This window comes from Chiroxiphia lanceolata, chromosome 5, assembly GCF_009829145.1.
Source record: "Chiroxiphia lanceolata isolate bChiLan1 chromosome 5, bChiLan1.pri, whole genome shotgun sequence".
NCBI classification, from domain to species: Eukaryota; Metazoa; Chordata; class Aves; order Passeriformes; family Pipridae; genus Chiroxiphia; species Chiroxiphia lanceolata.
Window position 1 is genome coordinate 24,708,351 of NC_045641.1, and position 12,197 is coordinate 24,720,547.

The 12,197-nt window shown below is 36.6% G+C and overlaps 1 protein-coding gene across 2 annotated transcripts in view; it reads left to right on the plus strand.

Moving 5' to 3' along the window:
- The window catches only part of CTTNBP2 (cortactin binding protein 2), a 77,965-nt gene that overhangs the window by 32,277 nt on the left and 33,491 nt on the right, over positions 1-12,197 (plus strand). For both annotated transcript variants that reach the window (XM_032688673.1, XM_032688674.1), the window contains exons 4-5: positions 2,484-4,119; positions 11,381-11,584. In XM_032688673.1, coding sequence (XP_032544564.1) covers positions 2,484-4,119; positions 11,381-11,584 — 1,840 coding nt within the window. The remainder of the gene's footprint in view (positions 1-2,483; positions 4,120-11,380; positions 11,585-12,197) is intronic.

The window sequence follows — 12,197 nt, forward strand, 5'->3', positions numbered from 1 at the left end:
TTCAAGATGATGCAGCCAAAAGAAGAACAGGGGAGAGAGAGAGAGATACACATAGGAGACAATGAAAAATGAGGAAATAATGCTGCTTTTGTATTTCAAAATCAAATAAAAGATTTACATCTATATTGGGGATTATAATAGTATGGTAAGCTGATTTCATGCCAGCTATATAGTAAAATCTGCTTGTAATTATTTGAAAGTAATATAATTTCACAACAATTAACTGAAGAGGTGTTGCTGCTGATACAGTTTGTTTAGCAATGACTGATTATGCCATAGCTTATTTTTCATATGTTTAACACTGTTTTGGGGGGCTCTGAGCAACCTGGTCTAGTTGAAGGTGTCCCTGCCCACAGCAGGGGAGTTGGAGCTACATGATCTTCAAGGTCCCATTCCCACCCAAACCATTCTATGATTCTCTTTTTAAGAAAGGGTGGATGTCATTTGTGAAATGCTTTGTACAGAGTGTATTGATCAACCTGATAAAGCTCTAAAACCCCAGTGGACCCCCTCCACTGCTAAACAGGTTGTGTAAATTCATGAAGGATTTATTTTTTATGTCATTTCACATCCCTCCCTCAAGTGTCCTCTTGTGTTTGAATTCTACTTCAATGTGGGAAAAACTTATCCTGGGAACAATGAGCTGTCACAGGTGGGATTTATTTCTGTTACAACTGCAGACTCTCTCTCCCTCTCGTGCTTCTCTTTTGATGGCATAAGTTTTAACTCTAGTTTATGGTGTAACTGAAAAGTAGCAAACTGATATTTAAAAATAGTATTTATATTAGCTTTTGTGTAAATGCAGTTTAGTTAAAATTTAATTGTAGACACATGTACAATGACGTGAAAAAAGCTTCCAGAGCTAAGAAATTTAATTTCCTTATAGAAAGAACATGGAATAGTGTGCTCTAGCAACAGGCTTCTGAGAAAGTTATTATATTGTAATGCCTGGGGGTTTTTTATGCCTGTGTGTCTGTTTGTTTTCATCTAGCAACCAAGACAATATTTTAAACTTTGACTGAGAGAGAAGATATTCCATAGTTATTACCTGTCCCCTAGGCCATCTTTTTTCCAACAGGATAGCTTACAGTATATATATTCACGACACTGTATTGTCTTAAAAACTGAAATTAGTATCATTTTATTGTGACACTATAATCTGATTCTGTAATCTATGATTCTTTTTTCCCCCTGTTGAAGTGAATCACTTATTCCAAGATCTTAAATGTACTGCTGTTTGCCACAGCTTTTCTTAGATTTTATTTTTTGAGTATTGGGAAATGTGCTCGTATTGTAGAAGCAAGAAACAGTTTTCTGTTGCAGTCAAAATTAATCATTCATGTTTGTGAGGACTTGATTTATTTTTTTCGTAGGTACCCAAAAGTATTTTTCCAGAAAAGACACCCACTTAGAAAATGCACTTTAGTGGTACAGATCTGAATTGTTTTTTCTCTATCACTGTCTACATAAACATACAGTAGAACTGACAGGGCTAAACCAATAAAAACAGTACAGGAGAAGGAATGGTCACCAATATCTTGGGGTTTTGGTTGGTTGGTTTTTTTATCAGTCATTCAGATGAGCCATATAGGAAGCTACTGCATCAGTATGTGAAGGGAGGAGCAGGAAGAAAGAAAATAATTTCTCTTTTATTTTTGATTTGTGTAAAAGTTTTCTTTGGAAAATTTAAAGTAATTTTGGTTACACTATTATTAGTAGGTATTTTAAAAATGGCGTATTAACATATTTTTCCATTGCTTTTCTAGAAGGCTGTCTGTGAGTAAAAGCATAAACAGCAGGCAAGATGAATTAGAGGCGATGACTACATGAATTAGGGGAAAAATTATTCTTATCCATTATTTGCATTTTAGTAGGTAGTCTTTTTGATTCTAGCTTATAACATAATTTATACATCACTGATGTCAATGAGACTTTCCACTATTAGTAAGTACAGGAAGATATTTGTACCTGTGCCAAAAAGTTGGTCTCAGAAATAAGTCTTATTTAAAAATGTTAAAATAAGATGTAAGATACTAATTATGGTCATGATGGACTTAATCTCCTTCAGTTGGAGGAAGACCTAAAACCTAATCCTTTAATTTCTAGTCTCAAAGACTTTTCACAAAGCTCATCTCTTGCTTCCATCTGGTTCCTTAGCTTAAAAGATAACTTTCTATTGTGTCTTATGTCTTATTTCTGGAGAACAGGTGGCTCCATCTCTCAGGAATCACAAGCATTTAATCACTTTGGGGAGTCTCTGTGTTGTCAGTGGAGGAAAGTAAAGTAGTTTCTAAATTGCTCTTCAAAGATGGCTCACTCTTTCTTTTTCTTGTGGAAGATTATGTGCACTTGTGTTAGATATCACAAATCCCTTCCTGGATTCGTTTTAGGCATACTCCTAAATATCAGTGTCAAGTTAATAATAGCTTATTATGAAAGTCTCTATCTTGTTAATGAGAATTCTTTTCTATGCTTTCTTACAGTTGGAAATGGAAAAATCTCAGTTACAGAATCTTGAGCTGGAGCACAAAAAGCTGTCCGCTTGCCTTGAAGAAGAACGTGGAAAGAATAAGCATGTAGTATTGATGCTGGTGAAAGAGTGCAAGCAGTTGTCTGGCCGAATTGTAGAAGAAGCCCAGAAACTGGAAGAAGTGATGTCAAAATTTGAAGAGGAAAAGAAAAAGGCTACTGAATTGGAGGAGTCTCTTACAGCTGAGAAACAAAGAAGTACACAAATGGAAGCTCAAATGGAAAAGCAGCTGTCCGAGTTTGACACAGAGAGAGAGCAATTGCGTGCCAAACTTCATAAAGAGGAAGCACACACCAGTGACCTCAGAGAAGAGAGAGATAAAATGATCAAAATGATTGAGCAATTAAAAAAGGAAAATGAAAGCAAAGCTAACCTTTCTCATAAAAATAAAGATAGGAATCTTGTTTCTGTTTCAGTTGAAACAGAAGAGACAAGTTTGAAAACTGTCGCCTGCCAAACAGATACTGTAGTGATGGACAGTAGCACAGAAAATGTTAAGAAGTTGCCTTTGACTGTCTCTGTAAAGCCTTCTACAGTGACCCCACTAGTGTCTGGCAATATAAAAATGAATGTATGTGCCAATGCAGCATTTGTGAAGCCTGTCATTGATAGTCAATCTTCATCTAGTGAACTTGTCCCTCCTACAACTCCTGTTCTTGCACAGAATCAAAACAGAATTGAGGAAAATGGACCAAGTACAGCCTCATCCCCTGATTTACCAAGTAGCACTTCCCCTTTTTCAAATAGTAATTCTCTTTGCACCCCTACCACACTGACTGCCACAGCTCAGAATTCCTCGCTCAGTTTGCATTCACCAACTGCCAATACTACTGGCCATCCAGGCCTAAATCCACGAATCCAAGCAGCTAGATTTAGATTTCAAGCAAATGCAAATGATCAAGACCAAAATGGAAACACAACCCAAAGCCCTCCCTCAAGGGACGTATCCCCTGCTAGCCGTGACAACCTAGTTGCCAAACAGGCAGCTCGGAATACTGTTACCCAAGCTCTTTCAAGATTTACAAGCCCCCAGAGTAGCGCTCTGTCACGGCCGGGGACGTCCCATTCAGTGGAAGCTGGCACTTACCCCCCAGTTGGTAGAATGACTTTAAAGACTCCCAGTGTATCAAGAATTGACAGAGGAAACCCTCCACCTATTCCTCCTAAAAAACCTGGGCTTTCACAAACTCCTTCTCCACCACACCCACAGCTTAAAGTTTTAATGGATAGTAATCGGTCCCCAAATATGAGTGCAAAAACTGACAGCAAAACCGTGACCTCACCTCTTTCAAGTTCACCACAAGGAATCAGGGTAATAAATGAGGAAATTATTTCTAAGTCCTCACCTCAGCTGCCACCAAAACCTGCTATAGATTTATCTGTGGCACCTGCAGGCTGTGCCATACCAGCCGTAGCCTCATCTCAGGTGGGTGCCTGGCCTTCCCACTTTCCTGGACTGAACCAACCTGCATGTTCAGAAAATTCCTTTGTCATTTCCACCACCATTGCCTGTAGCTCCTCCATAAACCCTGTTAGTGCTTCATCCTGTAGACCATGTGATTCAGACAGCCTCCTGGTAACAGCATCAGGTAAAGGGATTGATATGCTACAAACTGTCTCCCTCAAAAATAACATTCTGGTTTTCTTATGCATCTCTTGTTTGCTTTATTTGTCTTTTTAACTTTCTCTTTTTTACTTTCTGAAAGTTGAAATTTTCATTTATATTTTTTCCACATTCCAGGGGTATGGGAATTCTTTTGCTGATTTAGTAATGTTATAAATTAGTTTGCTTCCTTAAGGAGGTCTCCAAATTGAAGGGGTTTTTTTAAAGGTAAAGAGGACTGATATTTAAAGTAAATAAGCTGCAGATTATGTTATGTTAAATAATCTTTTAATTTTTTTAATTTATTTTTGGTTAATGCTGTTATTTTGGACTTCAAAATGCTTTCTCAGTCTGAAATTATGTTTTGAATATTACCTCTGCAGGTGATCTTCCATGGAATATGTAGTCCAGTGCTTTGTGAATCTTTTAGGAAATAGGGCATAGCTGGGGCTATGGTGTTCTGCTATGGCATTAGATAGTTGCACATTAAGGCATATAATTGCCTGAATAATAATGCACTTTCCTATATATCACTACATTCCTATAGAATATGTTTCATTTTTATTTCTATTTTTCTATAGTTCTCCTGGGTTTAGTTGTAGGCTTTTTTAATACTCATGTATGGCATCTCACAGGTTTACTTCAACAGATATGGGCGAAAGTTTGCTGTTGGAAAGTTAAAATCTAACTGTTGATTGTCTGGAGTCAGTGCATGTGTCTGCTACTCATTTTGCATTGTGGGGACTTCCTGGTGCGTCTAATCTGCCACCAACTTCAAAGAATCTTCTTGATGGCAGTTAAGTAAACCAAGGCAATACTGATCTGCCTTTCAATTAATTGTGGGTCTCCTACAAATTTTTTGTCAACATATTTCCCTGCTGGGATCAATAGCACTAGAACATTAGGTAGAAGCTCCTCTTTAGCTTGCACTGCAATGAGAAAAAGGAACATGCAGTTTTGGAACATTTTAGACCTTCATCAGCGTTGAATAATGTTTGAATTGTCTCAAACTTTCAAGAGTTATTCTCAATTCAGTTATGGTACTTCAGTCCCTCGTAACACTAGTCCCTGCATCATCATCATCTGTGGGATATAAAAGCCCTGCACAGCTCATCTTCCATCACACAACTAACCACTTTCTCTTGGTAGCTGCACGACTAACTGATAAGGCAATTGAACTCATTCACAATTACTGGGGAAGCTGTTCCAAAAGCAGTGTGTGGCAAGCTGACATGTGTATATATAGGAGATTCCAAGGTTCTCATTATTAAGCAATTTTTATTCCCATTCCACTTCATTGAAGACTTTGTACCTGTATCAAGAGTAATCAAGTCATCCTTTTAACGTTTGTTGTGGCACCTGTGGCAGTTTGAGACACATTAGAAATCCAAAAATATAATTTTCAGGCTTCCCGCCATCCCTTACCACAATGTATCCTAACACCGGAGAGAAGCTTTCAGACCAGAGGCTTCTGTAGGGGAAGGGGGAAGTATATACATTTATTTACACAAATAAATACTATACAAACTAAAGGCAACTATATATATATATATATATATGTATATTACATTACTATCAGTCAGTCCTTTCAAGCCCCTCCTTTAACTTTAGTCCAGGAGCAGCCTTTAAGGCTGATACGTAACACAGTTTGCCGTGGGAGTGTTCTGGGCTCCTGAACACTCCCCCCTCACCAAGTTCTAGCAATTGTTTGTTGCAGTCTCTCCTCACGAGGTCTAAGAAGATAGCTTTGAGTCCTTGCTCTTCTGCTGCTGGTGGTTTCTCCCTCTCGGTGTCTCAACTTGGTTCGTAGGCTGCTGCAGTGTAGCTTATCAAGCATCTATGTCTTGGAATCTTCATTCCTCCACTTCAGTTCTCAGCTGCCCCCGGTCAGCTTCGGCAGGTAACTCTCGAGCTCTTGGCTCATCTCCAGTTTCACCTGGGACTCTTCTCCTGAGCACCGAGCTGATTTATTAGTCCGTCCACTTGGCTCTGCTCAAGTGCTGAGCCTTAAAATCCACCCCCCACCAGCCTAAATGCAGTGGGAGGAAAAAGCCCCCTAGCCTTGGCCACAGGCAGCTCGGTTCAGTTATGCACTGTCTTAAGCGTCCCACAGCTGCGGGGGGGGAAGGAAGGCCTAGCCTCCTCCCTCTTACCTCAGGTGCTGTGAAATTCTTCTTTCACACACTCCAAATGCTGACTCTAACTCTAGCCAAAGGCTGAGCTGGGGGGTCGCAGGGCTCCCCTCTCCCCACCAGAGGGGAAGAGAGGGAGCCCAGCCAGCCCCTGGCCTTGTCCACCTACACGCAGGAGACACCACCAACAAAACAACCAAGACAGAACTGCCAACAGCTTCCGGTGCTGTGATATATGATTTTGAGCAGAAGCGAACAACATGGACAGTGATTGGCTCTCCAGGGAACACTGTCCTGGCACTCAATCACCTCTGAGCCCCCCAGCCTCTCAGGGGGGCCAATCTCAACCTATGACAGCACCATACTATCGGAATCCCCTCTCCTTTCTGAACTGTACCATAAAAATATGAACTCAGAAATCTTACCCTTTCATTAGTCTACTACTTCTGAGAGTCAAAAACAATGGGATTTGATGACTACCTTTTAGTTTGCTGTTTTTCATATGGATGTCCTGAATTTTCATCTTAAATTCCTATTCCTAGATGAATCTGATTGCCATGTCAGATGGGTCATTTGTCTTCCAGTATTCCAGGTATTTTCCAAACTTAATTTGCCTTTGGGTGCTATTAGGCTTCATAATGGAATTAAAACTTCTTTAAAAAAAGGTAAATCTAAGATTTTATGAACATATAACAAATTACTGGCAAAATCAGCTCCAAAATGAATAGTTTTTGTACACAAGAGATTGTCTCCTATCAGTGTTACGTTAGGCTTTATATTTCAGTTAGTATTTCGTTAATTTTATGATATTTGGTAATAATTTAGGATAGTTCTGGGTTATTCTTTAAAAAAATAAATCTCATACCTTAAAAATGAAATTACCAGTGCTTGACTTCATAACTCCATGTATTTTTACTGCTTTAGTTTGTCCTTCGAAGTATAAACTTTTTTCTTAGAAGAACAATCAGCCTTTTCAATAGGACTCCTCCCCCAGATAGTCAGTTTGTGTTTCTCACAAAGTTTGTGACAGTTCTCAGAGACAATTCTCAAAGATAGGATTTTTGTCAAAAATGGTTAGTTTTTAAAATTGGGTTGGTTTGTGTTAAGATTGCCTTTCTTTCTTTAACTCTCTTCACTTGTTTTTGGGAGGGATGGAAATATTTGCATTCATTTAATTCCCTTACAGTCCTTGCTCTGAACATTTGGCGCTTGTAGTAGTTTGTAAGCAGCACTGCTTTTTGTGATTTTTTGCAATTGCAGATGGGAAACATATCCCACAATCTAAAGTCTGCAAAGAAAGAGTGCGTAAACTCTACTTAGTTGTATACTGTTATTAATATAGAGATGACATTTTAGTATCTCCTTTACTGACTACGTACAAACTCAAAGAACCTTAATATCTGTAATATTCAGGTAAATATTCAGGAGCTTCTTTACCTTTTACCCAAATTAATGCTTATATTTTATTGCACTTATTCTTCAATCCCATTTTATTTATATTTTTAAGGGAACTTAATCTATTTTGGCCAAGTGTTCTGATAAACTGCAGAACTAAACACACTTTGAGCAACAGATGTTATGCAAGTATGGAAAGACATTTCCTTCAAAATTTTATGCTAAGAAAATAGTTAGATTTTATAAATATATATGGAAATAGATTTTCATCTTAGAAAAGATAAACCAAATTTAATAACGCTTTTTTTGTTAAGATGATGTGGTCAGTAATGCCTGAATTCATGTCACTTACTCACTTTTTTCAGTTTCTTTTTTAACTATGACTTTATGACTTTTCTTGAGGTGAACATCTAACAAACTACAAATACTGCTGAAACCTCCTTCCCATATCTGCGTTTTTGTGCCCTTTAGGGACAGATTCAGTTAGTTTTAATGATCTGGTTGATTTTAATCTGTTTTATTTACTTTATTTTTTAGAAAATGTTTAGAATTTCAATTTTACTTTCAGTTAAAGCAGAGCACAGTGAAATCTTATTCATTTTGTTGTATAGTAAGTAGAGAGCTTCAATCAGAATTTTTTAATATTTTTAACAACAGAGCAAACCAAATTTGACATATTAAAAGAATCCTTCATTTTTGTATTTTTTTGTTTGTCAATAAGTTCATGCATCTTTCTTCTTACTGAGGAGTCAGAAAAATTGATAATAATGTAATCACTAAAGTATTTCAGTTATTAATTCTAAAAGAGTTTCCTAGTTAGTTTCTTTAGGAACATATCAACAGCCTGATTTTCAGTAAGGAAGTGTCTTGGTTCTAGAAAGAGCAACTTTTAAGAGCAGACTTAAAATCAGAGCAATGATCTTGTCAGTTACGTGTTCTGCTAAATAAGTGTCATAATAACTTCGCTCACAGATGGGGCATTTTACCCTGTGTTGCTCTTTTCATCCCTGGTAGGAAAAGACACCGGCTTTTGCCATTAATGTTAAGCAGACTGCAGGCAGAGAAATTACAAGGAACATTTATGGTACGATTCAAAATCTGCAACAGTGTTTTCATTAACTTAGCAGTCTTTGAACAGGTGCCAAAATGCTTCTGCTCTGTTTGGATTTCCACAGTTCAGTGGCTGTAAGACCTCAAAATGGAAACAAATGTAGGCATTTGGATTTTCATACCCCTGGGATTTCTGCCTTCACTTTCTTCTTGGTTTTGTGCTTTCTATGTCACTCTTCAATGAATTATGTTTTTTTATTTTGCTCATTTGTATAAATTTGTATAAATCAATTTATTCTCTCTGTACAATTGGCTTTGAAAATAAAAGTGGGAGGGGAGGTGAAGGACTGATCTAGGCTCTGAAATTAACCATCTCACATTCTGAAGCTGATGCCAGAAGCTGTTTTTGACTGTCCCTCTGCCTTTCATCACTGCATGACCTACAAGCTTTCACAGATGCTTCACATTTCCTAACTTTTTGCATCTGTAATGATGAACCTTATTTATTGGTATCTTCTAATGTTGGTGTATTTTATTGGGTTAATTGAACTTTATTATATTGCTTTTAATAATAGAAGCTAAAGTTATATTTATGTTATTACCTACTTTTTTATCTTTTTCAGTAGAAGGTTTGCATTTAATGGTAACCTAGTATAATGAATTTCATCACTGAATTGCAACATCATATTTTTCATTTCAAGAAGGTGAAATGAAACTTAACACACCACATGAGGCATAAAAAAGTTCCTTTCATTTTGACATTTCTGTAAAGGATGCTTTAAAAACAAGCAAACAAACAAACAAAACACATAAAAAATATTTTCAAAAAGGAAGGGAACCCAGAAATACTATTCATATTACCAAAATTCCAGTATATCTTTTTTAACAAATGTTAGTAACTGGAGTGCCACCCTGAGCAATATCCACTCTCAGTTAACTATTACAGCAAGACAGTAAAAACTACACAAGTACTACTACAATTTTAAGAACATTTATATAGGTATGTATATCTATATATATATAAATAGCTGCAGCACAGTTAGTTTCAAAGAATAAAAAAAGGTTGGAAAAATAAAACCACTTTTATAATGGAAAGGAATAAGAAAAGTTATTCTTTGGACCTTAGGGAATTTTGCCTCTTAAAGGATGCAGTTTACTTTGTATATTGCTTACTGGTTTTTTTAATAAACTTCAAACCTCAAAATTAAAAATACTGGACAAGGAAATATTAGTAAGAATATTGATAGTCTGAAGTGAGCTTCAGAATTGAAGTTATATGAAGATGCACAGAGTTAACTCTACAATTTATCATTGATTTAAAGTTGGATTTATAAGGTAACATTTATTGTTTTGGTTTTTTGAACTGGAATCAAGCTACATTTTCTTCACTGGCACTGCTCAGATGATGAATTCTTGTGTAAGTCTTCACATTAATTAAAATTTATCCGGATCTTACAATCTATGGAATTCTATTGGGCACTTCCATTTAATTTCGTTTTCCAAGATGTGAAAGAGATCATCATGGCATAATAGAGCTGCTGCCACGTACTATTTCTAGTTCAAGGTGTTGAAGGTTGGATAGCACTTGATCAGCTTGAATGGAGCTGAAGATAATGCCCTGCAGCTCCTCTTCAGTCTTGGACATTTGAAAAACACATTAAAAGCTGCATAAAACTTGCTTTGTATTGTCAGATTTCAGCCTCATATAGTAACCTATTTGTGGCCAAAGAAGCCAAAGTTACTTATTCAAGAGATAAATATAATGTGGATTTTCTAAAGGTAATAGTGAAAAAATTATAAAACCCACCTTTCTCCATTTTCTCTTGCAGTCCTTGATCAAGGAAGAATGCACAAAATATTCCATGCCTTATGCAGCAAACTTCATATTCTTAACAAAGTCCCTACTAAAGCTGCTAAGTAATCAACAGCACATTTAACAACAACTCCTAAGCTTTCAGAGCCTTGGATTGAATATTTTTTGTCAATGAGGTGACTTGAAAGCTTTCACTCATAAATTTTATATAACCTGTTATTCATTCACACTGGAGCATTTTATAATATGTTGTTTAAGTATTGCTGAGTAAAAGGAACATTACCTTAGGGTAGAGTTCAATAATTAATACAGTTATTTCTGTATTATTTTTGTAAATGATTTCTAAGGTTTTTTTCAAACTTATTGAAAGACACCTAAAGTCATTAAGGGCTCTCTGTGCAATTTATGTTTTTAACTGCAAGCAAGTTATATAAATATTAAACATACAAATACTAAAGTTTACACTAAGACTGTGAGGAGGATAATATTTCATATGAAAATAAGTACTTTGTTTTGAAAACCTTTGTATAGATACTTTAAAAAAATAAAACTTTTGTTAGTTTCTGAATTTGAATAATATAATTTTTTTGAGACATCCATCTGCAGTTGATAACGGGTTCCACATTGACCTTTTGTAATGAAATCCCATTCATTTGCATTAACAACTGTCACCTCTGAATGCAGGTTTTATTTTTCAGAATACCTTCTAATGTGTAGACAAAGCATCATCATAAAACTTGTGCTAAACTAACAATTGCTGTCATTTTGAAGATACTTCTTAGCTTTTAAAGGAAAACAGAAAATGCAGGCCTTTATTTATGTGTCTTCCATCTAATTTCTGTTGCTTTAACTCACAGGCTGGTCTTCCTCCCTAACCCCTTTGTTAACAAGTGGTGGTCCTGTCCCCCTGGGTGGCAGGCCCACCCTTCTTCACCAAGCTGCTGCCCAGGGAAATGTCACTTTATTATCAATGCTGCTTAATGAAGAAGGACTGGACATTAATTACTCTTGTGAAGATGGCTATTCTGCCTTGTATTCTGCTGCTACGAATGGACATACAGGTAAATTATACTAAGTTTTGTCATGGCATCCATGTAAAGCAGTGAAAGCTTATTTCATAAGTTTTTGGTATTCAATTAGGTCAAATGCATGTTTCTTAAAAATATGAAATTGAAACTGAAATATATAGATTATATGACCGAAGTCATGGTATGGTATAGCATATATATAAGCAATGCTTCTGGAGGCAGAATTTTGTAACACAGAAAGCATTTGGGAAGGAAATAGCTTGTGGTAGCATTCTGCAGGAAGATCCATTCTAATTCTCTACTCCCTTCCTATAAAAAGCCACCAGATATCATCACCCCTATTCTGTGACGAACTAAAGATCTTTTGTAGCAATGGCAACTTGAAAGAAAGAACTTTCCTCTCCAGGGAGTAAGCAGGAAAGAATAGGTCATCACCAGGGTTTTGATCTTCTTCAACAGCAGTGAAAATGATGGAAGATATTGTCAGAATAGTGTGTTGCTTGGGAAATAAAATGAACTGTCTTTATTTTTGAAATAAATGAAATAACCTCTGTTTGTTCTCTAGGCTCTCCTGAATAAATTAGCAGTTTTCTTTTTCTTCCCCCACTACTCCAACCCTCCTCTGCCTTGAACCTTTCAACAGTCA